The following is a 23,632-nucleotide window of genomic DNA, read 5'->3' as shown; positions in this document are numbered from 1 at the left end:
ATGCCCGAACTGAGTCCGTATAGATTAGTCCTTGATCCTGACCTGTTTCGAGTGTATAATGATATGTCACGCATGATTGCAACTTTTTGTTGATAGCTAAGCATGATTTTCTGCCGCATTTTATTTTCACCGAGACCAAATCTGAGCAATTTCTTTTTGATTGTGTTTGCTCGGTGTTAATACGTCTTCCTGCGGCGTTCAATGATGGTCATCCAATCGCGTCCCTGTTTTTGTTCTCTGTGTCTGTGGAGGCTGTGGCGGACGTATGTTAATGACTGTGTGGCTTTATATAATTTCTGTATAGAAATTGGAAACCAAGGAAATTAAAAACATATTGAATTCTAGGTGGTCTTGCGGTCCATGTACATTCAGCTGCCTAAGATGCAAATTCATGTTAAGATGCTTTCTGCAATTAATGACATGACTTTATATAACTTCTGTCGGCCTTAGCATTGGTATCATACGTTCAACAATAATAGACGAAAAATTTCTGAAGTACTCTTATCTAACAATCATTGTACACAAGTTGCTCGTTGTATTGAAAGCCTAGATGTGCTTACAGTACAAACTTAAATTTCACACAGCCATGGACATTGAAGTGGTTGGTGATGATCTTGATGGAGAAGACAGATAGGGCTTGGGAGGAACTAGCAAGCAGTCAACACTGCCTCTTAGCATATCCACCACCTCGCTCATTGTTGGCCTAATTGAAGGATTAGTCTGTATGCACCACAAGCTCACTATTATCATCTTCCTTGCTTTCTCTTTGTCTCCTTCGCTTGTGACATTCTGCAGTCCAAACTCTTCTTGAAGTTCAAGACGCTTGTGAATCCAATGCGGGAAGTATATTTCACTGGTTCTCTCTGCTCCGGTCACTACATTTTTCCTCCCACCAACCATTTCAAGCACTGTCATCCCAAAGCTGTACACATCTGATTTTTGGGATATTCCTCCGATGTTCCTGCAAAACACTTCTGGCGCGATAAACCCCGCAGTCCCTCGCGCACCGAATAGTGAGATCGTGCTCTCCTCTCGATGGCATATCTTCGCAAGGCCAAAGTCGGAAATCTTGGGGCAGTAGTTTTCATCGAGAAGGATGTTGTGCGGCTTTATGTCGAAGTGTAATATTCTTGAGTTGCAGCCTTGGTGCAAGTATTCGAGCCCTTGAGCTATGCCTAGGGAGATTTGGTACAAGGTGTCCCATCCGAGGTGGCGGCAACCTAGCTTGCTGTAGTTCTCTTCGTATATGAGTTTCTCCAGAGATCCATTGGGCATGTACTCATAGACGAGAGCCCTTTTGGTTTTGTGAAAGCAGAAACCTAGCAGAGTAACAATGTTGACATGGGAAGTTCTGCTCATGCTGTTTACCTCATTGATGAAGTCTTCACCATCTCCTTTCAGCTTGGTTAGGATTTTCACTGCCACGAGATGACCATTTGGGAGCTTCCCTTTGTACACACAACCATAGCCTCCTTGGCCTAGTTTTTCTTTGAATGAGTTGGTCATTCTCTTAATGTCAGCATATGAATATCTTCTCGTTACTAAAATTCCACGATTTTCGAAAAAGACCTCACATTTATGACTCTTTTTCATCTTTCTGCTCCCTGTGATCATGGATTTCTGCTTGGATATTTTCTGTTGACAAAGATAGGCTAGGACTATAATAGCGACACCAAATGCACTGATTGATGCACCTGCGTATCCAAAGGACATACAAAGCATAAATAGAGATAATCCTTTTAATTTTGTAGTCCTAGTTTCATTTAGGGAAAAAGTTACAAAATCCCCAAATTATGCTTGCTGCGACACATTTACCTTGAACTTTTTTTTGTGATATCAAAAACTCCTAACTATATCCACCGTGACATATTTACCATAACTTTTTTTGACATAAAAAATTTAAAATTTGTACCTATGTGACACATTTACCCTTCTCAAAAGGTTCTGTTAGATGATTTTTCAGTTAAAAACGTCATATTTATTTCACTTGAGCCATGTGGGCGCAATGTCAATACTGTTTGCTTTGTGGCATCCATGTAGATAGATTTTTTACGATTCTCATTGATAGAACTTTGATGGAGAGTAAATATATTATTCAGGTTAGGGGTGAGCATGGTCCGGGTGGGCGGTTCCCACCCTAGAACCGGGAACCGCCCACTAAGGACCGGTTCCGAAAAATTGAAATCGAGAACTGCCCGTTGGTTCCTTGGACCCACCCGAGAACCAGACCGCCGGTCCGGTCCGGTTCCCGGGTGGGTCCATGGAACCGGTCCCACTAGCCAAGGACGGAGACGGAAAGACAAAGATGAAGACGAAGATGGAGAGTCGGAGATGGTAAAGTAAGCATCGACCGAGAAGAGTGAGAGTGAGAGTGAGCGTGAGCCGAAAGCGAAAATAGGTGTTTCTCGGCTTAATGTGAGGTTGTGAACGTCGAGCGAGTTAGGTTTAGTTTAGGAACTTAGGATTTTTCTTTTTTAAAAAAATTAAAAATTAAATAAATATATTATATTTATTATTATATTATTGGTCTGGTCCGAGTGGGCGGGCGGGCGGTTCCACACCTAGAACAGGACCGGTACCCATCGGTTCCCAAAAATTGGAATCGGGAACCAGACCAGTTCCCTTAGGAACCAACGGTTATGGTCTGGTTTTGGGCGGTCCTGAGCGGTCCAGACGGTTCCCGGTTTTTTTGCACACCCCTAATTCAGGTACAAGTTTGTGATTTTTGGTGTCACAAAATTTTTTTTAGGGTAAATGTGTTTCGTTGAGAATAATTTAAGGTTGTTGGTGGCTTTTGCCCTTTCATTTAAATACTGGCCAAATGTCTAGATTTGAATTCATAAGCATGCATAACAAATTTAATGTTGTACTTACCAATAGCAACTTTCTTCTCGAAGCTCCTAGCTTTCAATTTCCCTGCAACATAAATGTTGTCAAGTAGAATGCGAAAGCTGACCGGATCTTTGCAATAAAGTCAAGAGCGAGAGATAACGAAGTTACCAGAGAAATAAATCAAGGAATAATAAAGAGGACAAAAGATTTATGTGGTTCAATCCGAGTGCTGGTACCTACCTCACAAGGCGATCGAGCCACAAATAATCGACTAATCAATGGGAAAGTTACAAAGTTGCAATCATTTACATGCTCAAGTATTTTTCAGCTCTAAATTACGCCCAAACTCACATTGTTTAGCCTCACGAAATTTTGCAATAAAATAAATCACGAAAATTTCCTCATGTATAACTTTCTGCACATATTTCACCGTGTTTAGATAGTCTCTCTTTTAACTTGTATTAATCTTCTCTTCGTGTGCTCACCAGAGAGTGTATTCTTTGTACGGAGCTCCTCTCTCTTTTATAGTGTGCTCATCTCCATTGTGCAATTAATAAGAGGAGCTCAATTTTAAGAGAGTTTGACTTTGCAATAGAAGAAGACAAACTACAATTTTCTTATCTTCTATGACAAATGTCAATTGCGGTTGAAAAGGGAGCTCAAATATGTGGCCAAATGAAAGCTCCAACGGGTCCAAAATTAGAGCCATGAAAGGCCAAAAGGAACAAACTCTCTAAGAAATTTTTTGGGATTTTTTCCCTCGTAGAGATGGTAAAACAATTATGACCAACTTGGACAACTCTATCACACTTCCAAAGTCCTTCATACATTACGAACCGATCTACATCCTCTGACTCGAGTCGGATTGTATATACGAGCTTAAACTCAAGATAATTCAACAATTCTCTACCTTAACTCGATGTTTGCATCCAAATAATAGTGCTTATCATACATGCTAACTCTCCTAACGTCCCCGATGGGCACTCATTCTCAACATATGCCAATTAAGTTCCAGCAAAGCTTGAGCTTTGGCAAAGGAACAGATTTCTGCATCATGTCTGCCGGGTTCTCCACTATCGTAGAGGTGGTAAAAAAATTATGACCAACTTGGACGACTCTATCACACTTATGAACTCCTTCATACGTTACAGACCGATGTACATCCTTCGACTCGAGTCGGATAGTATATACGAGCTTAAACTCAAGATAATTTAACAATTCTTCACCTGAACTCGATGTTTGTAGCCAAATAATAGTGCTTATCATCTATTTTTCCAGTGCACCTGGACTAAAAGCATTTGGCGTACTATCCTTGCACAATACGGAATCCTACGGTATATAGGAGGATGGAATGAAGAACTCGAATGGATGATAAGTGCTACCAAAGGCAAGGATTTGGCAGCTAGACTTCTCAAGGTATCTTTCCTAGCGACCATTTATTGCATCTGGATGGAGCGTAATCATCGACGTTTCCAACACAAGTCACATGATGCCCCCATAATATTGGCTAAAGTTCGTAAACTTGTCAAAGGGCGAGCTTCGCGCTACAAAACTTTCAGACCTTCTAGGGCAAATGTAACATTGGCTAATATATGGAGACTCTCACACTCCATTTTTTAGTGATCATAGTCCTCTTTGTAATGCTGGGGTATGCCCCAAGCTTTTGTAAGTCAACTTATAAATGGTACTTATATTTCACACCAAAAAAAAAAAATAGTGCTTGTCATACATGCTAACTCTCCTAACGCCCCTGACGGGCACTCATTCTCCACAGACGCCAATTGAGTTCCAGCAAAGCTTGAACTTTGGTAAAGGAACAGATTTCTACATCATGTCTGCCAGGTTCTCCACTATTGTAGAGGTGGTAAAAAAATTATGACCAACTTGGACGACTCTGTCACACTTATGAACTCCTTCATACATTACGAACCGATCTATATCCTTCGACTCGAGTCGGATTGTATACACGAGCTTAAACTCAAGATAATTTAACAATTTTCTACCTTAACTCGATGTTTGTAGCCAAATAATAGTGCTTATCATCCATGTCAACTCTCCTAACACCCCTGACGGGCACTCATTCTCCACATACGCCAATTGAGTTCCGGCAAAGCTTGAGCTTTGGCAAAGGAACATATTTTTACATCATGTCTGCCGGGTTCTCCACTATCGTCATCTTTTTCACAACTACCTTACCTTTTGCCACAACATCTCGAATGAAATGGTACTCGATGTTGATAGGTTCCATTTGTTCATGATAAATTGGATTCACAGCCAGATATATTACACCTTGGTTTTCACAATGTATGAAAACACTTTTCTGCTCCTATCCAAAGTCCGAGAGCGGAAGACAAGGCAACATCATCCTATAGGATGCCTTCCAACTTAATACACCACCTGCTAAAGTAAACATGTACCCTGCTAAAGATTTGCAATCATCTAAATCACCAGCTTGATTGAAATCCACATACCACTATCATCGCCTTCCTTTTGATACACTACCAACATTTGTTGTCCTCTATAAATATCTAAGGATCCACTTCATTGTTTCCCAATGAGTTTTACTAAAATGCTCAATGCAATGGCTAACGTCTATAGCTTGTGAAATGTCAGGCCTAGTGTATACCATGACGTACATAATATTACCCACTACACTAGAGTAAGAAACACATGACATATGCTCCTCCTCTTCCTCTTTAGTCTGCGGCGATAACTTATTAGAAAGTTTAAAGTAGTTGGTGAAACATATGCTCAACAGATTCAGCTAACTGCATGTTAAAATGTGCTACAATTTTCTCACTATAATTCTTTTGAGACAGACGCAACACTCCTACAGTTTTATCATGCAAAATCTCTATAGATGATATTTTTTTAGTAGCATCTAAATCTTTCATCTCAAAATTACTACTCAACCACCACTTCAACACATCAATATTATGCATATGTTTAATTGCTGTCAGCATGTCATCAACATTTAATACAAGATAAATCAAAGACCCATCCTCAAATCTCTTAAAGTAAACACAACTATCCAATTGACTGTTCGAATAGTCCTCACTAGTTGTGAAAACATTAAAACACTCGTACCACTTGCCTAGGAGATTGTTTTGGTCCATATAAAGATTTCTTTAATAAGCAAATAGGATCTTCTTTACTTGGAATAACAAATACCTCTAGTTGCCTCATTTAAGTCCGCTTCTCCAACTCACCGTGAAGAAACATTGTTTTCAAATCTAGCTACTCTAACTCAAGATCTTGTGTAGCAACTAAGGCAAGTAATACTCGAATAGAAGTATGTCTTACGATAGGAGAGAACACCTCATGGTAATCAATATCGTCTTATTAAGTATACCCCTTTCGCAATAAGTCTAGCCTAATACTTTGCTACCTCGATATCAGGAATGTATTCCTTCCGTTTGTAGACCCATTTGCACCTGACAATCTTTTGGCCTTTGGGTATTGACCAGCTCCCATGTTTGATTTTGATCAGTTGATTCCATCTCTTCACTCATGGGTGCTAGCCAGTACGACGACTCAGCACTAGCCATCACTTTATAGTAAGATAAAAGCTCATCTATCTCCACCTCATCACCTACGGTCAATGCATAAGCAATATTAGAATAACCATAATCTACCGGTGATTTAATTTGTCTTCTATGTCTAGCTGAGACTATACTGTGCTTGTGGCTATGCGAGTTGTTGTGTATCAACGACTTCACCTCATCTGCAGTCTTAACCTTGGTTATTTATGAGGTCTTCGGAGGCTCCACCTCACTATTTGACATCATGATTTGTTTGCTCAGTTGGTTGTGCCTTAAGACTCCTCTGTTGAAGCATAGCAGTTTGGTCAAAGATTACTTCTTTGCTAACTAGAATACCAAGTGATCTAAGCACAGTGCACCACAGCTGGTAGCTTTTCAACCCATGCATATAACCTAGAAATATGCACACCATCGGCTCAAGTTTACCATTACTCACATGAGCATATGTAGGTTTTCCCAACCATACTTCTTTAAGTGTCTTCCACCTAATAGCATATGATGGAAATCAATTTACCTGGTAACAAATCATGTTCATTACTTCAGCCCAAAATTCCTTACTTAGTCCTGCACTCAAAAGCATTCACTGATCTCACTCCAGTAGAGTTTTGTTCTTATGTTCGTGACGCTATTCTACTGTGGGGCATAATCATTATTCTATGTCTCATAATCCCTTGTTTTTGGCAAACTTGGTAAATCATACCATAATGTTATTGTTTCTAAGGCATTTGATATATTTACCTGATTGCTTCTCAATCAATGTATTAAACTTCTTAAACTGATTGAACACATCAGATTTGTGCTTCGGATTATATACCCATATCTTCCTTGAGTGGTCAACGATGAACGTCGGCAGATATCAGGCATCTCCTTTTGAAGGAATAAGAGACGGGCCCTAGATGTCTAAATGAATGTATTCAATCAGTTGCTTGGTTGAAGTTTAATTCGGCTCTACTTTATAAAGATGCAATGCTCACACAATTCTAGCTTCCCTATCTTCTAACCTTTCAGCTACCCCTTCTCACTCAGCATCGTCACACCTGTTTCACTTATATGCCCCAATTGCATATACCATAATCGAGTCAAGTTTGAGTCTAACTTACCTAATGAAACTATTGCAGCTTAGGTCACGGTCCCTCCCAATAGATGATAGTGAGAGTTCACCTTATTCCCTTTCATCACTATTATGGCACTTCGAGAAATATTCGGCACTTTACCTTCGGTAGTGTACTTGCATATGATGTTATTGAGTGTCTCTAGAGAAATATGTTTATTCTTGAGCTTCGATAGATACATTACAACTATCAATGTGTGCTCTACCCCATTATGCATTGCAATCCGAATTGTCCTTATCCCCACAACCTCACAGACTACGTTTTTCCTCATCAGAGTTATGCTACCATCCGGAGTCTGGTAAGGAGTAAATTAGTTTCCATGAGGAGTCATATGATAGGAACACCTTGAATCTAGAACCAATTTGTCTCTTGATGAACGATAGTCACACAAGACGACCTCTGCATCACTTGTGCTCTCCTCCGCAACAATTGCCACACTACTTGTGGCATTTTGCCCACCGCCTTCATGTCTCAACTTTGGACAATCTCTTCTTATATGCCCCTCCTTATGACACTCAAAACACTTCACGCGACCCTTGGATTTTCTATGTCGCGACTTCGACCTCCTTTTACCTCTACCGCTAGGCCCCTAATGTGTATCTCTATCATGAATCACTAATCCCCACGCTATGTCCTGCGCTAGACCGTTATCTCACAACTTAATCCGTCACTTCTTAGAGAATAAAGTAGATTTAACCTCTTTTGAGGTAATAGTAGTACCCCTATGTAACAATGAATTAGTAAAGTGCTCCCATGATTTTGGTGGAGCCGCCAATAACATCATGCCTTGGTTTTCGTCAGCTAGAATCTCATCGACATTCTTCAAATCTATCATGAGTTTGTTAAACTCCTTTAGGTGGGTCGTGGTGGAAGTGCCTTTAGCATGTCGAAATTGAAACATCATCTTCAACATGTATAGGTGATTATTCAAATCATTCGTTACATAGAGAGCCTGAATTTTTGCCCACCAATGTGTGGTATTCCTCTCGTTGGCCACATCTATTAACAACTCATTCAATAGGTTCAACAGGTCTATACTCTTTGCCCTCTCCATGAACTTAGCCTTGCCATCCAACCCAAAGTTGTTAATAGCGCAAGCATCTCAATGCTTTACAACCTAAAGTTGTTACTCCTCCCGTAAAATTTTTCAATTTTTAGTTTCGCTCCATACATAATAGCAAAGTTTCAACTCTAATACCAATTATAGTAAAATCGAGTGCAAAAACTGATTGGATCTTTACAATTAAATCAAGAGTGAGAGAGAACGAAATTGAAAGAGAAATAAAATGATGAACAATAAAGAATAAAAGTGATTTACGTGGCTCGGTCGAAGTGTCAATACCTACTCCACGAAGAGAGCTAGCTAGAATTAACCATCTAATCAATTGGAGAATTACACAATTATAATACTTATACACTCAAGTGTTTCCCAATTCTAAATTACACCCAATCCCACATTATTTAGCTTGACGTAATTTCTGGATAAAATAAATCACGAGAATTGCCTCACAACCAAAACACCTTTATTGTCTAACTCGGCACAAAATCCACGGTGTTTCAAGCGTCTCTCTTAACTTGTGTTAAGCTCCTCTTCGTGCGCTCATCAGAGAGTGTATTCTCTGTTCGGAGATTCTCTCTCTTCTATATTGAGCTCCTCTCTATTGTGCGATTAATAAGAGGGGCTTAACTTGGAGCTCATTTTCAAAGGTTTTGACTTGGCATATGGAGTCATTATTGTGCTAATAAAAGGAGAAATTAAAGCAAGCCCGCATGTTTTACGTTTTTTTCTCTGACAAATCTCAATATCAGCTGAAAAAGGAGCTCAAATATGTGGCCAAATAAAAGCTCCAATGTGTGTCGAAAAGAAGAGTCATGAAAGGCCAAAACAAGCTTGGGTACCTAGAAGCTTAAATGGACATGATTGTAGAAGGTGTTCTGGCTATAGACAGAGTATTGGTTCTACTAAGAGCCTCTACAATCATGAAAGAAAGATGCGTACTCTTTGTCAGTGTAATTTGAATTCAAATTGGTATTATACAACTGATATTAAGTATTGGAATCCACAAAAGGTTTACCATATTTGTGCAGGCAATAAAGGATGACAGGTTGTGGTAGAAGCAGAATTGGATACTTCAGGAAACTCTCTCTATGGAGCTGCAGAGTGAGTTCAACGGCTATAGATGACAGAATCAACTGCTACTTGTAGGATTTGAATTTAAAAGTGTCTTTTGAGATCTCATGGCTATAAATTGAACCCAAGGAAGTAGTAGAGTGAGGGGATAATGAACACGAGTCTATGCTCCGAGTGTTTATCTCCTTGCTGTTCTTGTGTGTAGAAGCTGTGTAAATCTAATTGTATTTTTCTGTAGAAGTTTGAGCATCTGTAATTAGAGAATAGAGTGTGAAGTGTGGTGAAGATGGCTTGTATTTGTAGAAGCAGAGCTACAAGTAAAAGAAACATCTTCAGACGCTATAACATTTCGAGGATTACATAGTGAATTCCAGCCTTGATTTGGGCTGTTAGAGTTGGGAGATTGGAGTAGGCCAGCTAAATAGGCCAAGTGGATAGGTCGAAGGGAGATGATATGATTAATAAAGCTCGGCGTGCATCTTCCTCCCAACAGTTTATAAATTTGTATCATCCTAATAACCACATTTTGTGCAGGGAAGAGAATAATTTATGACGAAGTTATTGCATGAACCGTTAATTCCTAATTCTAAAAACCGTACCGGGGCCACTATTGCAGTCCCAGGGATTAGCTCCATGTGGGCAATAGCACAGGAAGTCTCTGTCTCGTGATCGTCCACATCGGCCACCGCTGTTTTGACAACCAGAACAACTCTTGTTAGTCAATAAATCCCATTTTAACTGGAACCCGTTCTCCAACAGCTCCTTGTAGTCGACATCTTTGATAGTTTGATTAGAGAACCCTCCCCCCAGTTGTACTGGTACCATTGCAAATGACTGGCAGAATCCACTTTGCAGATGGAAAGTGCCATTAGGAAGTAAAGCAACAGAGCCGTTGTATGTGACGTTAGAAGTACAATTCACAGGGGATATTGGGAAGGAAAAAGAAGTGTTGATGCAGTCATAGAAGAACCATAATTGATGAAGAGAATCACTCTTCTTTAGGAAGACGTTTACGGGAAGTAAATTGAAGGGAGGAGGAACAAAGCAAGAATTATCCCTTTGGCTTACTAGATGGATGGAACTCTCACTGTAGGAGATGCTTTTAACTGAGAAGGGACCATACATAGTTTTTGTTCCTTCGCACTTGAGCTCAAATCCAGGGTAACCGCATAATTCTCTTCCTTCTTCAGGAATATAAAAGGGATAGCTTATGTTCGGACGGTTGCCTCCACAATTGCGAGATTCGCACACTTCATATGACACTTCATTTGATGACGACTCAACAGGATCTTCTAAGATGGCAATGAAGAAGACGCAGAACGCCGTGCAAACTAAGCCTCGTGTGTAAGTGCAGTATATGCCCATCCCGGAATTTCGATCTGGTTTTAGTTTGGAACATACGAATTTTTTTTTTTGGATATCAATGCTCTAGAATGGAATGGAACAGCATGAAGAAGAAGAAGAGAAAGAAGAAGAAGAAGCTGTTTGATTCCTCACGTGAAAGTGAAAAGAAGGCCCTTGTTAATGGCAATTCCTTCTGCTGGTCTCGTGAGATCAGCTCTGCTTAAACACGGCAGTCGACTTGGAAAGAGGACGGGAAGACTAGAACAAGAGACTTTTAGGAAGAGCCAGGTCTAGACAGAGACACCCAAGGGAGCAATGTCATCCATCACTTTTACCTCTTTGATGATGATAGGTCGGGGAAATGTGAAGTCCTGCAATTAGTGAACTTGCGCAAATCTTGCCCCGATTGACCAGTTATTCCAAGAGTTGACTCCTATTTTCATGTATCCCCTCAAGTTGGATCCTTCACAAGAGGATAATGAGAAAATAAAAATAAAAACCCAGAAACTTTTATCCCCTGTCATGCTGATTAAAATCAAACCAAATAAGCTAGATTAGGAAAATAAGTTCAAGAAAAAAAGATCAGTGGGTCTTTGACAATTAGAGGTCTCTGTTTGAAAATTAATTTCAAAGAAGTACCAGGAGTTAGTTCTCGGAAACAGTGGGAAATTCCAAAAAAGTAAATACCAAGCACAATGAGCACAGACAGCAAAAATCGTTGGCCTACCCGAGAAAGTTTCTCGAAAGGATTTTGTTGACACCTAAGTTTTAGTCGACAATTCAAATATATTTTTTTTTTTTGGTAACCCAGGGAACCCCCGCACGGCCGACAGCCGGGGAGTAAACCCTGGGGGCGACACGTGCTAGCCACCACACACGTGCCACCGGTTAAGTCACCCTGCGGCGCTCGGGATTCGAACACTCAACCTTTTGCGAGAGGAAGAGTGCGCGCTCCAGTAGCGCCACCCAGGCGGGTGGTTCGACAATTCAAATATTCATTCTTCTAAAAGTACAAAAATATAAAATAGCAAAATAATAATAAAAATAAATCAATAAAAAAATAATTAAATACATAACAAATGAAAAAGTGATGACCAAAACAAGAAAAAAAAATAAGTGATAAAAAGTAGGGGTGAGCATGGTCCGGGTTGGGCCGGTCCACCCCCTAACCCTAGGACCAACCCGCACAGTGTTGGTCCTCAATTTTTGGGACCGAGGACCGACCCTATTGAGCCTAGGACCGAGGACCGGACCGACCCAATGGGTTCGGTCCGGTCCAGGGTCAACCCGGGACCAACCGATAATTTTTTTATTTCATTTTTTGTACCAGGTTTAACCCGGGACCAACCGACCCAATGGGTTCCGACCGGACCGAACGCGGCGAGTGGCGAGCGACAAAAGGCTAGCAGCGAGCGGGACGAGCACTTTCAATAACAAGACTGCAACCCACAAGATGCAAGGAAATTCACAGAAAGACCAGCATTTTCACGACCAAATCACTAGCAAATGTCAACAAAGGGAACATGTTGAGGAAAACTCCTATTGATTTTGAAGTTGACAAAACCTTCCATGTTATTGTAAATCTGATACTTATTCTGAACTATTCTATTCCAGGAATGTATATATATTATGGAAGCTCAGAAGGAAGTTTTTCAGACTTTACAAGCTGGTAAATACATTATTGAAGACCCACATAATCTAAGTTCTGAGACTCAGACGCTGAAATTATTCAGACGCAGACGGAGAAATTTTCAGAAGCAGATGCAGAAGCTGAAATTTTTCAGAAGCAGACGCAGACGTAGAAATTCTTCAGATGCAGAACTCAGAACGAAAAACAACAACTAGTGATCTGGTATGGATTTCACAGAAGGAAAGCTTTGATCTCAATTTAGCAATTGCTATTGTACACAAAACCAACTTTCAGAAGGGTTCAAAACAAACCTACAAGATGCAAATCACCAAAAGAATATCGGCGTAAGAACAAACTAATCTCACTTGTGTTCTCTGTTTGATTCTCTGGTCTTTTTTTCTACTGTCGGGATTTATTTAGCAAGTCCAAGAAGAAGATCTCTTAATCACTGGCTTCATCTGCTTGTCCTCTTCCAGGGAAATCATTCCCAAGTGCGAAGGATCCTCCAGCATCATCTTCGCTACCAAATATCCTGCTATAGACCATGTTTGGTACTTTCTTGCTTGCTTGCCAACATATCTACCCTTTTTACCATCATAAAACAGAGATGCTACCGAAGACCCATCTAAGTGCATCATTTTGTAAATGATTTTTAATGGGTAGTTTCTCCAACTAAACTACCCATTTACAACCCACTACCCAGAGCAGCAAATGCAGAGGAAAAACTGGCGAATTTGACCAACTCATGTCGAGAATCGCACGAAACAGAGACGCTACTAAAGCACCGAAACATGCGAAAGAGGAATTCACACGAAATAGAGATGCGACTGAAACACGTGAAAGAGGAATTCATGCAGCATAACATCCAAAGCCCAGCAAAGTGCGCGGGTTTCTTCGCACACGTACACCCCCACATTCAGGCGAAACGAAGCCACACCCTGCAGAAAATCGAGAGAGCAGCAAATGCAAAGGACAACCGGCTAGAGAGAGATAGCGAGAGAGCAGACCTGGCAGTCGCAGTGGAAGAGACGGAGACAGAGACCGGCGAACCCGACGGAGACGGAGACCGGGCGATGGAGACGGAGACGGAGACGGTGAGAGTCGGAGAGGATAGAGTATCGGAGATTGAGACTTGAGAGGCGTCGACCAAGAGTGACTGAGTGAGCTTGTGTTGTGAGAAAGTATCCTGATTTAGGATTTTGAATTTTTTAAATTAAAAATTAAAAATATTATATTATATATATTATACCGGTCCGGTCCGGGTGGGCGGGTGGGCGGTTCCACTCCCGGAACCGGGAACCGGACCGGTACCCACCGGTTCCAAAAAATTGGAACCGGGAACCGGACCGAAACCCTTAGAACCCACCGGTCCTGGTCCGGTTCTGGGCGGTCCTGGGCGGGTTGGGCGGGTACCGGGTTTTTTGCACACCCCTAATAAAAAGGAGGTTTTCTTTTTCAGTACGGGCTCTTGAACCGTTTGAATGAACGTTAGCCCATTAAAACATTTGGATTCGATTTCTGCTATTTTTTTTTTCTGGTCAAATATTTCTGCTATTCATTTAGTGGGGAAAATTACCAAAAAAAATCCAAATTTTATTACACTTTTGCTAATTCAATTTTGAATTTTGTAAATATGTCAATTGAGTTTTAATCCTTTTCATCTTTTTGTCAATTGAGTACATCTGGCCAATTTGGCAAAAAAATTGCTGACGTGAACATTGGCACTCACGTGGAATTATTATTATTATTAAATTTTAAATGTTTTTTTTCGAATTTTGTAATTATTATTATTATTTTTAAAGCCTGATAGAAAAGAGATAAGGGATGGTTTTCTTAACGGCCTGATCCGTCGGTCATCTTCGCCATCACCGATTTCTGCGAGTATCAGAAATGCGCCGTTCCTTTACAGTGACCGAGAACTTCGAGCGGTTTCAACCTCGTTCAGAGATTGCTTTCAGATTTCAATTCTGATCATCCTCATCGCCGCTCGTCGCTGCCTGTTACCGCTGAGAATCCCTTCACTGCTCTTCTAACGTTATGCCGTCCTTTCTCGGCATTCCGGATTTGCGCCTTTTCCTGCTCTGCTTCTCCCTGTTCCACGACCGGGAAATTCGCGGAAGTTATCTCGCGTTTAATTCTTCAATATAACTTCCAACCCTCATTGGTGACATTTCCGGAACGTCCTCGCTTGGATTTTCTCATCACTGCTCGGAGCTAGGAATCAAGCTTGATAGAGGTGAGTTCAATATCTGTTGCTCCCGGTCATAGATTTAGAATGAAAACAGAGACTGAGACTTCATACATTGTCAATCTAAAATCTGAAATGATCGAGGTTGAGTTGATGATTTATGTTAGCGCTTACTGTGACGGAATGAAATGAATCGTTTCCGCAAACTCATATATAACTAATCAACTAGCCAGCCCACCGTATGTTCAACAAAATGCCCGAACTGAGTCCTTAGTCCGTATTGATTAGTCCTTGATCCTGACCTGTTTTGAGTGTATAATGATATGTCACACGCGATTGCAACTTTTTGTTGATGGCTAAGCATGATTTTCTACCGCATATTATATCCACCGAGACCAAATTTGAGCAATTTCTTTATGATTGTGTTTGCTCGGTGTTTATACGTCTTCCTGCGCCGTTCAATGATGGTCATCAGCGAGGAGCCACTCAAAAATTGACAGTCCGAGGGTTAATTTTTAAGCTCAATTGTTCCGGTTTGTTCATCACATCCTTTTATCCGATCCTGTCACTGTTTTTGTTCTCTGCGTCTGGCTGTGGCCGACGTATATTGATGACTCTGTAGTGGCCAACGGTGGAGGTTTGATAACAAGTATAGGTAGATTAACGGAGATGAATATATGTTCATGCTTTGATGATTTGGTAGGCGGATCTTTGATTGTGTTTTGGGTGTTCTCACTACTATGAGGAAGACGATGAGAAAAAAGGAATAGAAAAGAAAAAAAGAAGAAGAAAAATGCATATTAACAAGTATAAAAAAAGGAAAAAAAACATAAAAAAACTCCAAACCATTCTCAATGTAATACATTTACCCGTTTTTTGTAACATTAAAAACCCCAAACTATGGCTACTGTAACATATTTATTCCAAACTTTTTCTTTTAACATAAAAAACTTAAAACTTGTACCTATGCAACATATTTACCTTCCGTCAAGGTTTCGCTAGATGATTTTTCAACTAAAATAACGTTTTTATTTCATTTAAATCATGTGGGTGCCATGTCAATACTGTTTGCTTTATGGCGTCTAAGTAGGCAGATTTTCAAATGTTCCCATTGAAGGAACTTTGAAGAAAGTTAAATGTGTCATGAATGTACAAGTTTGGGATTTTTTGTGCCATAGAAAAATTTATGGTAAATGTGTCACGGCATGCATAGTTTAGAGTTTTTGGTGATTTTTGTCCTAAAAAAGACTTGGGTAAGAAAAAACTTGGGTGTAACTACAATTGAATCCATAAAAAGGGGGAGATTCCACAAAGAAACACAAGTCATGAAATGAAACAAATAATTATAAAGGGCAGGGAAAGAAAGCAAATGACTATAAGACACGTTCATGAGTTGCAATAGCAATTGCTCAGTTAGATCATAGGCTGATTGGCCTATAAGCAGCTCTTAGCCTCTTATATCCATTTGATAAGTCCCTTGAGAAGATGTAAGAACTACTCTGTGAAAAGTCACAGCAATGTTAGCGGTAAGAAGGCAGTGTTTGAGCCAGTGATTATGTCAATTGAAGTTTTCAAACCGATACCCTCACTTAGAGCTTATTTGGTGTGAAATACAGTTACGTACGTCTGCTGATATTGTCAAGCAATGCGACTAGCTGATCACATGCTGAAGAGAATGTGCCTAAAGAGAAGAAGAGTATAGTACTATAGTAGCAGTGGAGTAATAACCAGACTAGAGTCTGGCCAAATGTATAGAGAATCCATTTTGCCTGTGATTAAGACTACTAGCACTAGCCATTAATCTATATCCAGTTAGGCCATTGTCTTATATTTGTGTCCCTTGCATGGATGTTTGGGGGTTCAATTTTTGCCAAGAATCTAAGGGCAGTTAAGAGAAAGCCGAAAGTTTTGTTCCGTTTTGGATAGGACTCGTACTCGAATGTTTATTTCTAAACCTGTCCTCCTATCCAAGCCTGCCCTACCAATAGAGAACCAATTGTATCTGTGTCCTCACTGGGCTGCACATGACTTTATGCATGGTCTATCCGAATGGCTCACAGGACAACAATCGCTAGAAGAGAATATGGAAAATTCTTGAAGATGTGTCATTGAGGATATTTGCAAGGAAAGGTTGCGGTTGCGGCTAGTGGCATTTTGATCTAATGATTGCATTGAAACTATTAGCGATGAGTATTTCCACTTGGTGACATTTCTGGAACGTCCTCGCTTGGATTTTCTCATCACTGTTCGGAGCTAGAAATCAAGCTTGATAAAGGTGAGTTCATTATTTGATACTCTCGGTGATGGTTTTAGAACGAAAACAGAAACTGAGACTTCATATATTGTCAATCTAAAATCTGAAATGATTGAGGCTGATTTGATGATTTAGGTCTCTGTTAGCGCTTATTGTGATGGGATGAAATGAATGGTTACCGTAAACTCATATTTAAACTAAGAAACTAAGTTGCACACCATATTTTCGACAAAATGCCGGAACTGAGTCCGTATAGATTAGTCCTTGATCCTGACCTGCTTCGAGTGTATAATGATATGTCACGCATGATTGCAACTTTTTGTCGATAGCTAAGCATGATTTTCTGCCGCATTTTATTTCCGCCGAGACCAAATCTGAGCAATTTCTTTTTGATTGTGTTTGCTCGGTGTTTACACGTCTTCCTGCGGCGTTCAATGATGGTCATCCAATCGCGTCCCTGTTTTTGTTCTCTCTGTCTGTGGAGGCTGTGCCGGGCGTATGTTAATGACTGTGTGGCTTTATATAATTTCTGTATAGAAATTGGAAACCAACGAAATTAAAAACATATTGAATTCTAGGTGGTCTTGCGGTCCATGTACATTCAGCTGCCTAAGATGCAAATTCATGTTAAGATGCTTTCTGCAATTAATGACGTGGCTTTATATAACTTCTGTCGGCCTTAGCATTGGTATCATACGTTCAACAAATAATAGAAGAAAAATTTCTGAAGTACTCTTATCTAACAATCTTTGCACACAGGTTGCTCGTTGCATTGAAAGGCTAGATGTGCTTATAGTATGAACTTAAATTTCACACGGCCATGGACATTGAAGTGGTTGGTGATGATCTTGATGGAGAAGACAGATAGGGCTTGGGAGGAACTAGCAAGCAGTCAACACTGCCTCTAAGCATATCCACCACCTCACTCATTGTTGGCCTAATTGAAGGATTAGTCTGTATGCACCACAAGCTCACTATTATCATCTTCCTAGCTTTCTCTCTGTCTCCTTCCCTTGTGACATTCTGCAGTCCAAACTCCTCTTGAAGTTCAAGACGCTTGTGAATCCAATGCGGGAAGTATATTTCACTGGTTCTCTCTGCTTCGCTTACTATATTTTTCCTCCCACCAACCATTTCGAGCACTGTCATCCCAAAGCTATACACATCTGATTTTTGGGATATTCCTCCGATGTTCCTGCAAAATACTTCTGGAGCGATAAACCCTGCAGTGCCTCGCGCGCCGAGTAATGAGATCGTGCTCTCCTCTCGATGGCATATCTTCACAAGGCCAAAGTCGGAAATCTTGGGGCAGTAGTTTTCATCGAGAAGAATGTTGTGCAGCTTTATGTCGAAGTGTAATATCCTCGAGTTGCAGCCTTGGTGCAAGTATTCGAGCCCCTGAGCTATGCCTAGGGAGATTTGGTACAAGGTGTCCCATCCGAGGTGGCGGCAACCTAGCTTGCTGTAGGTCTCTTCATATATGAGTTTCTCTAGAGATCCATTGGGCATGTACTCATAGACAAGAGCCCTTTTGGTTTTGTGAAAGCAGAAACCTAGCAGAGTAACAATGTTGACATGGGAAGTTCTGCTCATGCTGTTTACCTCATTGATGAAGTCTTCACCATCTCCTTTGAGCTTGGTTAGGATTTTAACTGCCACGAGATGACCTTTTGGGAGCTTCCCTTTGTACACACAACCATAGCCTCCTTGGCCTAGTTTTTCTTTGAATGAGTTGGTCATTCTCTTAATGTCAGCATAAGAATATCTTCTCGTTACTAAAATTCCACGATTTTCGAAAATGACCTCACATTTATGACTCTTTTTCATCTTTCTGCTCCCTGTGATCATGGATTTCTGCTTGGATATTTTCTGTTGACAAAGATAGGCTAGGACTATAATAGCGACACCCAATGCACCCATTGATGCACCTGCGTATCCAAAGGACATACAAAGTATAAATAGAGATAATCATTTTAATTTTATCGTCCTAGTTTCATTTAGGGAAAAAGTTACAAAAATCCCCAAATTATGCTTGCTGCGACACATTTACCTTAACTTTTTTTGTGATATCAAAAACTCATAACTATATCCACTATGACATATTTACCATAACTTTTTTTGACATAAAAAATTCAAAATTTGTACCTATGTGACACATTTACCTCCTCAAAAGGTTCTGTTAGATGATTTTTCAGTTAAAACGTCATGTTTATTTCACTTGAGCCACGTGGGTGCCATGTCAATACTGTTTGCTTTGTGGCATCCATGTAGATAGATTTTTTTACGGTTCTCATTGATAGAACTTTGATGGAGTATAAATGTATCATTCAGGTTAGAGGTGAGCATGGTCCGGGTGGGCGGTGCTTACCCTAGAACTGGGAACCGCCCACTAAGGACCGGTTTTGAAAAATTGGAATCGGGAACTACCCGTTGATTCCATGGACCTACCCGGGAACTGGACCAGCAGTCCATCTTCGTCTTCGTCTTCGTCTTCGTCTTTCCGTCTCTGTCCTTGGCTAGTGGGACCGGCTCCATGGACCCACCCGGGAACTGGACCAGCAGTCTGGTCCGGTCCTACCGGGTGGGTCCATGGAGCCGGTCCCACTAGCCAAGGACAGAGACGGAAAGACGAAGACGAAGACGAAGACGAAGATGGAGAGTCGGAGATGGTAAGGTGAGCATCGACTGAGAAGAGTGAGAGTGAGAGTGAGCGTGAGACAAAAGTGAAAGAAGGTGTTTTTCGGCTAAATGTGAGGTTGTGAACGTCGAGCGAGTTAGGTTTAGTTTAGGGACTTAGGATTTTTTTTTTAAGTTAAAAATTAAATAAATATATTATATTTATTGTTATATTACCGGTCCGGTTCGGGTGGGCGGGCGGGCGGTTCCACACCTAGAACCGGGAACCGGACTGGTACCCATCAGTTTCAAAAAATTGAAACCGGGAACAGGACCGGTTCCCTTAGGAACCACCGGTTCCAGTCTGGTTTCGGGCGGTCCCGGGTGATTTGGGTGGTTTCCCGTTTTTTTGCACACCCCTAATTCAAGTACAAGTTTGTGATTTTTGGTGTCATAAATTTTTTTTTTAAGGGTAAATGTGTTTCGGTGAGAATAATTTAAGGTTGTTGGTGGCTTTCGCCCTTTCATTTAAATACTGGCCAAATGTCCAGATTTGAATTCGTAAGCATGCATAACAAATTTGATGTTCTACTTACCAATAGCAACTTTCTTCTCGAAGCTCCTAGCTTTCAATTTCCCTGCAACATAAATGTTGTCAAGTAGAATGCGAAAGCTGACCGGATCTTTGCAATAAAATCAAGAGCGAGAGATAACGAAGTTACCCGAGAAATAAATCAAGGAATAATAATGAAGACAAAAGATTTATGTAGTTTAATCCAAGTACTGGTACCTACCTCACAAGGCGATCCAGCCACAAATAATCGACTAATCAATGGGAAAGTTACAAAGTTACAATCATTTACACGCTCAAGTGTTTTTCAGCTCTAAATTACGCCCAAACTCACATTGTTTAGCCTCACGAAATTTTGCGATAAAATAAATCATGAAAATTTCCTCATGTATAACTTTCTGCACATATTTCACCGTGTTTAGAGAGTCTCTCTTTTAACTTGTATTAATCTCCTCTTCGTGTGCTCATCAGAGAGTGTATTCTTTGTACGTAGCTCCTCTCTCTTTTATATTGTGCTCGTCTCCATTGTGCAATTAATAAGAGGAGCTCAATAAGAGAGTTTGACTCTGCAATAGAAGAAGACAAACTACAATTTTCTTATATTCTATGACAAACGTCAATTGCGGCTGAAAAGGGAGCTCAAATATGTGGCCAAATGAAAGCTCCAATGGGTCCAAAATTAGAGCCATGAAAGGCCAAAAGGAACAAACTCTCTAAGAAATATTTTGGGATTTCTGTCCTCGTAGAAGTGGTAAAACAATTATGACCAACTTGGACAACTCTATCACACTTCCGAAGTCCTTCATACATTACGAACCGCTCTACATCCTCCGACTCGAGTCGGATTGTATATACGAGCTTAAACTCAAGATAATTAAAAAATTCTCCACCTTAACTCGATGTTTGCATCCAAATAATAGTGCTTATCATACATGCTAACTCTCCTAACGTCCCCGATGGGCACTCATTCTCCACATATGCCAATTAAGTTCCGGCAAAGCTTGAGCTTTGGCAAAGGAACAGATTTCTACATCATGTCTACTGGGTTCTCCACTATCGTAGAGGTGGTAAAACAATTATGACCAACTTGGACGACTCTATCACACTTCTGAACTCCTTCATACATTACAGACCAATGTACATCCTCCGACTCGAGTCGGATTGTATACACGAGCTTAAACTCAAGATAATTTAACAATTCTCTATCTTAACTCGATGTTTGCAGCCAAATAATAGTGCTTATCATACATGCTAACTCTCTTAATGCCCCTAACGGGCACTCATTCTCCACATACACCAATTGAGTTCTAGCAAAGCTTGAACTTTGGTAAAGGAACAGATTTTTGCATCATGTCTGCCGGGTTCTCCACTATCGTAGAGGTGCTAAAAAAATTATGACCAACTTGGACGACTCTGTCACACTTCTGGACTTCTTCATACATTACGAACCGATCTACATCCTCCGACTCGAGTCGGATTGTATACACGAGCTTAAACTCAAGATAATTTAACAATTCTCTACCTTAACTCGATGTTTGTAGCCAAATAATAGTGCTTATCATCCATGCCAACTCTCCTAACACCCCCGATGGGCACTCATTCTCCACATACGCCAATTGAGTTCCAGCAAAACTTGAGCTTTGGCAAAGGAACATATTTTCTGCATCATGTCTGCCGGGTTCTCCACTATCGTCATCTTTTTCACAACTACCTTACCTTTTGCCACAACATCTCGAATGAAATGGTACTCGATGTTGATATGTTCCATTTGTTCATGATAAATTTGATTCACAGCCAGATATATCACACCTTGGTTTTCACAATGTACGACAACACTTTTCTGCTCCTATCCAAAGCCCGAGAGCAAACCCCTTAGCTATATCACCCTCTTCACTGTAAAAGGTTAGTGTCAAATACTCTGCCTTAGTTGAAGACAAGACAACATCATCCTATAGGATGCCTTCCAACTTAATACACCACCTGCTAGAGTAAACATGTACCCCGCTAAAGATTTGCAATCATCTAAATCACCAATTTGATTGGAATCCACATACCACTATCATCGCCTTCCGTTTGATACACTATACCAACATTTGTTGTTCTCTTTAAATATATGAGGATCGACTTCATTGTTTCCCAATGAGTTTTACTAAAATGCTTCATGCAATGGATAACGTCTAGGGCTTGTGAAATGTCAGGCCTAGTGCATACCATGACGTACATAATACTACCCACTACACTGGAGTAAGAAACACATGACATATGCTCCTCCTCTTCCTTTTTAGTTTGCGTTGATAACTTATTAGAAAGTTTAAAGTAGTTGACGAAACATATACTCAACAAATTCAGCTGACTGCATGTTAAAACGTGTTACAATTTTCTCACTATAATTCTTTTGAGACAGAGGCAACACTCCTACAGTTTTATCATGCAAAATCTCTATAGATGATATTTTCTTAGTAGCATCTAAATCTTTCATCTCAAAATTGCTACTCAACCACCACTTCAACACATCAATATTATGCATATGTTTAGTTTCTGTCAACATGTCATCAACATTTAATACAAGATAAATCAAAGATCCATCCTCAAATCTCTTAAAGTAAACACAACTATCCAACTGACTTTTCGAATAGTCCTCACTAGTTGTGAAAACATTAAAACACTTATGCCACTTGCCTAGGAGATTGTTTCGGTCCATATAAAGATTTCTTTAATAAGCAAACATGAGCTTCCTTACCTGGAATAACAAATACCTCTAGTTGCCTCATTTAAGTCCGCTTCTCCAACTCACCGTGAAGAAACATTGTTTTCAAATCTAGCTAATCTAACTCGAGATCTTGTATAGCAACTAAGGCAAGTAATACTCGAATAGAAGTATGTCTTACGATAGGAGAGAACACCTCATGGTAATCAATATCATCCCATTAAGTATACCCCTTTCGTAACAAGTCTAGCCTAATACTTTGCTACCTCAATATCATGAATGTATTCCTTCCGTTTGTAGACCCATTTGCACTTGACAATCTTCTGGCCTTTGGGTATTGACCAACTCCCATGTTTGATTTTGATCAGTTGATTCCATCTCTTCACTCATAGGTGCTAGCCAGTACAACGACTCAGCACTAGCCATCACTTTATAGTAAGATAAAAGCTCATCTATCTCCACCTCATCACCTACAGTCAATGCATAAGCAATATTAGAATAACCATAATCTATCGGTGATTTAATTTGTCTTCTATGTCTGCCTGAGACTATACTGTGCTGCGGCTATGCGAGTTGTTGTGTATCAATGACTTCACCTCATTTGTAGTCTCAACCTTGGTTATTTCTGAGGTCTTCGAAGGCTCCACCTCACTATTTGACATCATGATTTGTTTGCTCTGCTTGTTGTGTCTTAAGACTCCTCTG

The 23,632-nt window shown here is 40.3% G+C and overlaps 3 protein-coding genes across 3 annotated transcripts in view; all 3 read right to left on the bottom strand.

The window, feature by feature from the left end:
• Positions 1–23,632, bottom strand: part of LOC115689797 (LEAF RUST 10 DISEASE-RESISTANCE LOCUS RECEPTOR-LIKE PROTEIN KINASE-like 1.2) — a 96,310-nt gene that overhangs the window by 32,593 nt on the left and 40,085 nt on the right. The gene's annotated exons all lie outside the window — the stretch shown is intronic.
• LOC130137581 (rust resistance kinase Lr10-like) lies at positions 517–1,861 on the bottom strand. Its single transcript, XM_056309200.1, has one exon. It carries the CDS (start codon positions 1,720–1,722, stop codon positions 577–579), a length of 1,146 nt encoding a protein of 381 aa, XP_056165175.1. The 5' UTR covers positions 1,723–1,861; the 3' UTR covers positions 517–576.
• On the bottom strand, positions 17,670–19,069 carry LOC130137582 (PR5-like receptor kinase). Its single transcript, XM_056309201.1, has one exon. It carries the CDS (start codon positions 18,978–18,980, stop codon positions 17,844–17,846), a length of 1,137 nt encoding a protein of 378 aa, XP_056165176.1. The 5' UTR covers positions 18,981–19,069; the 3' UTR covers positions 17,670–17,843.

This window comes from Syzygium oleosum, unplaced genomic scaffold (genome assembly GCF_021117445.2).
Source record: "Syzygium oleosum isolate NSW1041296 unplaced genomic scaffold, Sole_v2.1 Sole_v2.03, whole genome shotgun sequence".
In the NCBI taxonomy this organism is placed as follows: domain Eukaryota; kingdom Viridiplantae; phylum Streptophyta; class Magnoliopsida; order Myrtales; family Myrtaceae; genus Syzygium; species Syzygium oleosum.
Note: the sequence above shows the minus strand (reverse complement) of the source record. Positions and strands in the feature narration are given on the sequence as shown.

Excerpts from the sequence above, each read along its gene's own strand:
- LOC130137582 (XM_056309201.1), bottom strand. The coding sequence starts at position 18,980 with ATGTCCTTTGGATACGCAGGTGCATCAATGGGTGCATTGGGTGTCGCT.
- LOC130137581 (XM_056309200.1), bottom strand. The coding sequence starts at position 1,722 with ATGCTTTGTATGTCCTTTGGATACGCAGGTGCATCAATCAGTGCATTT.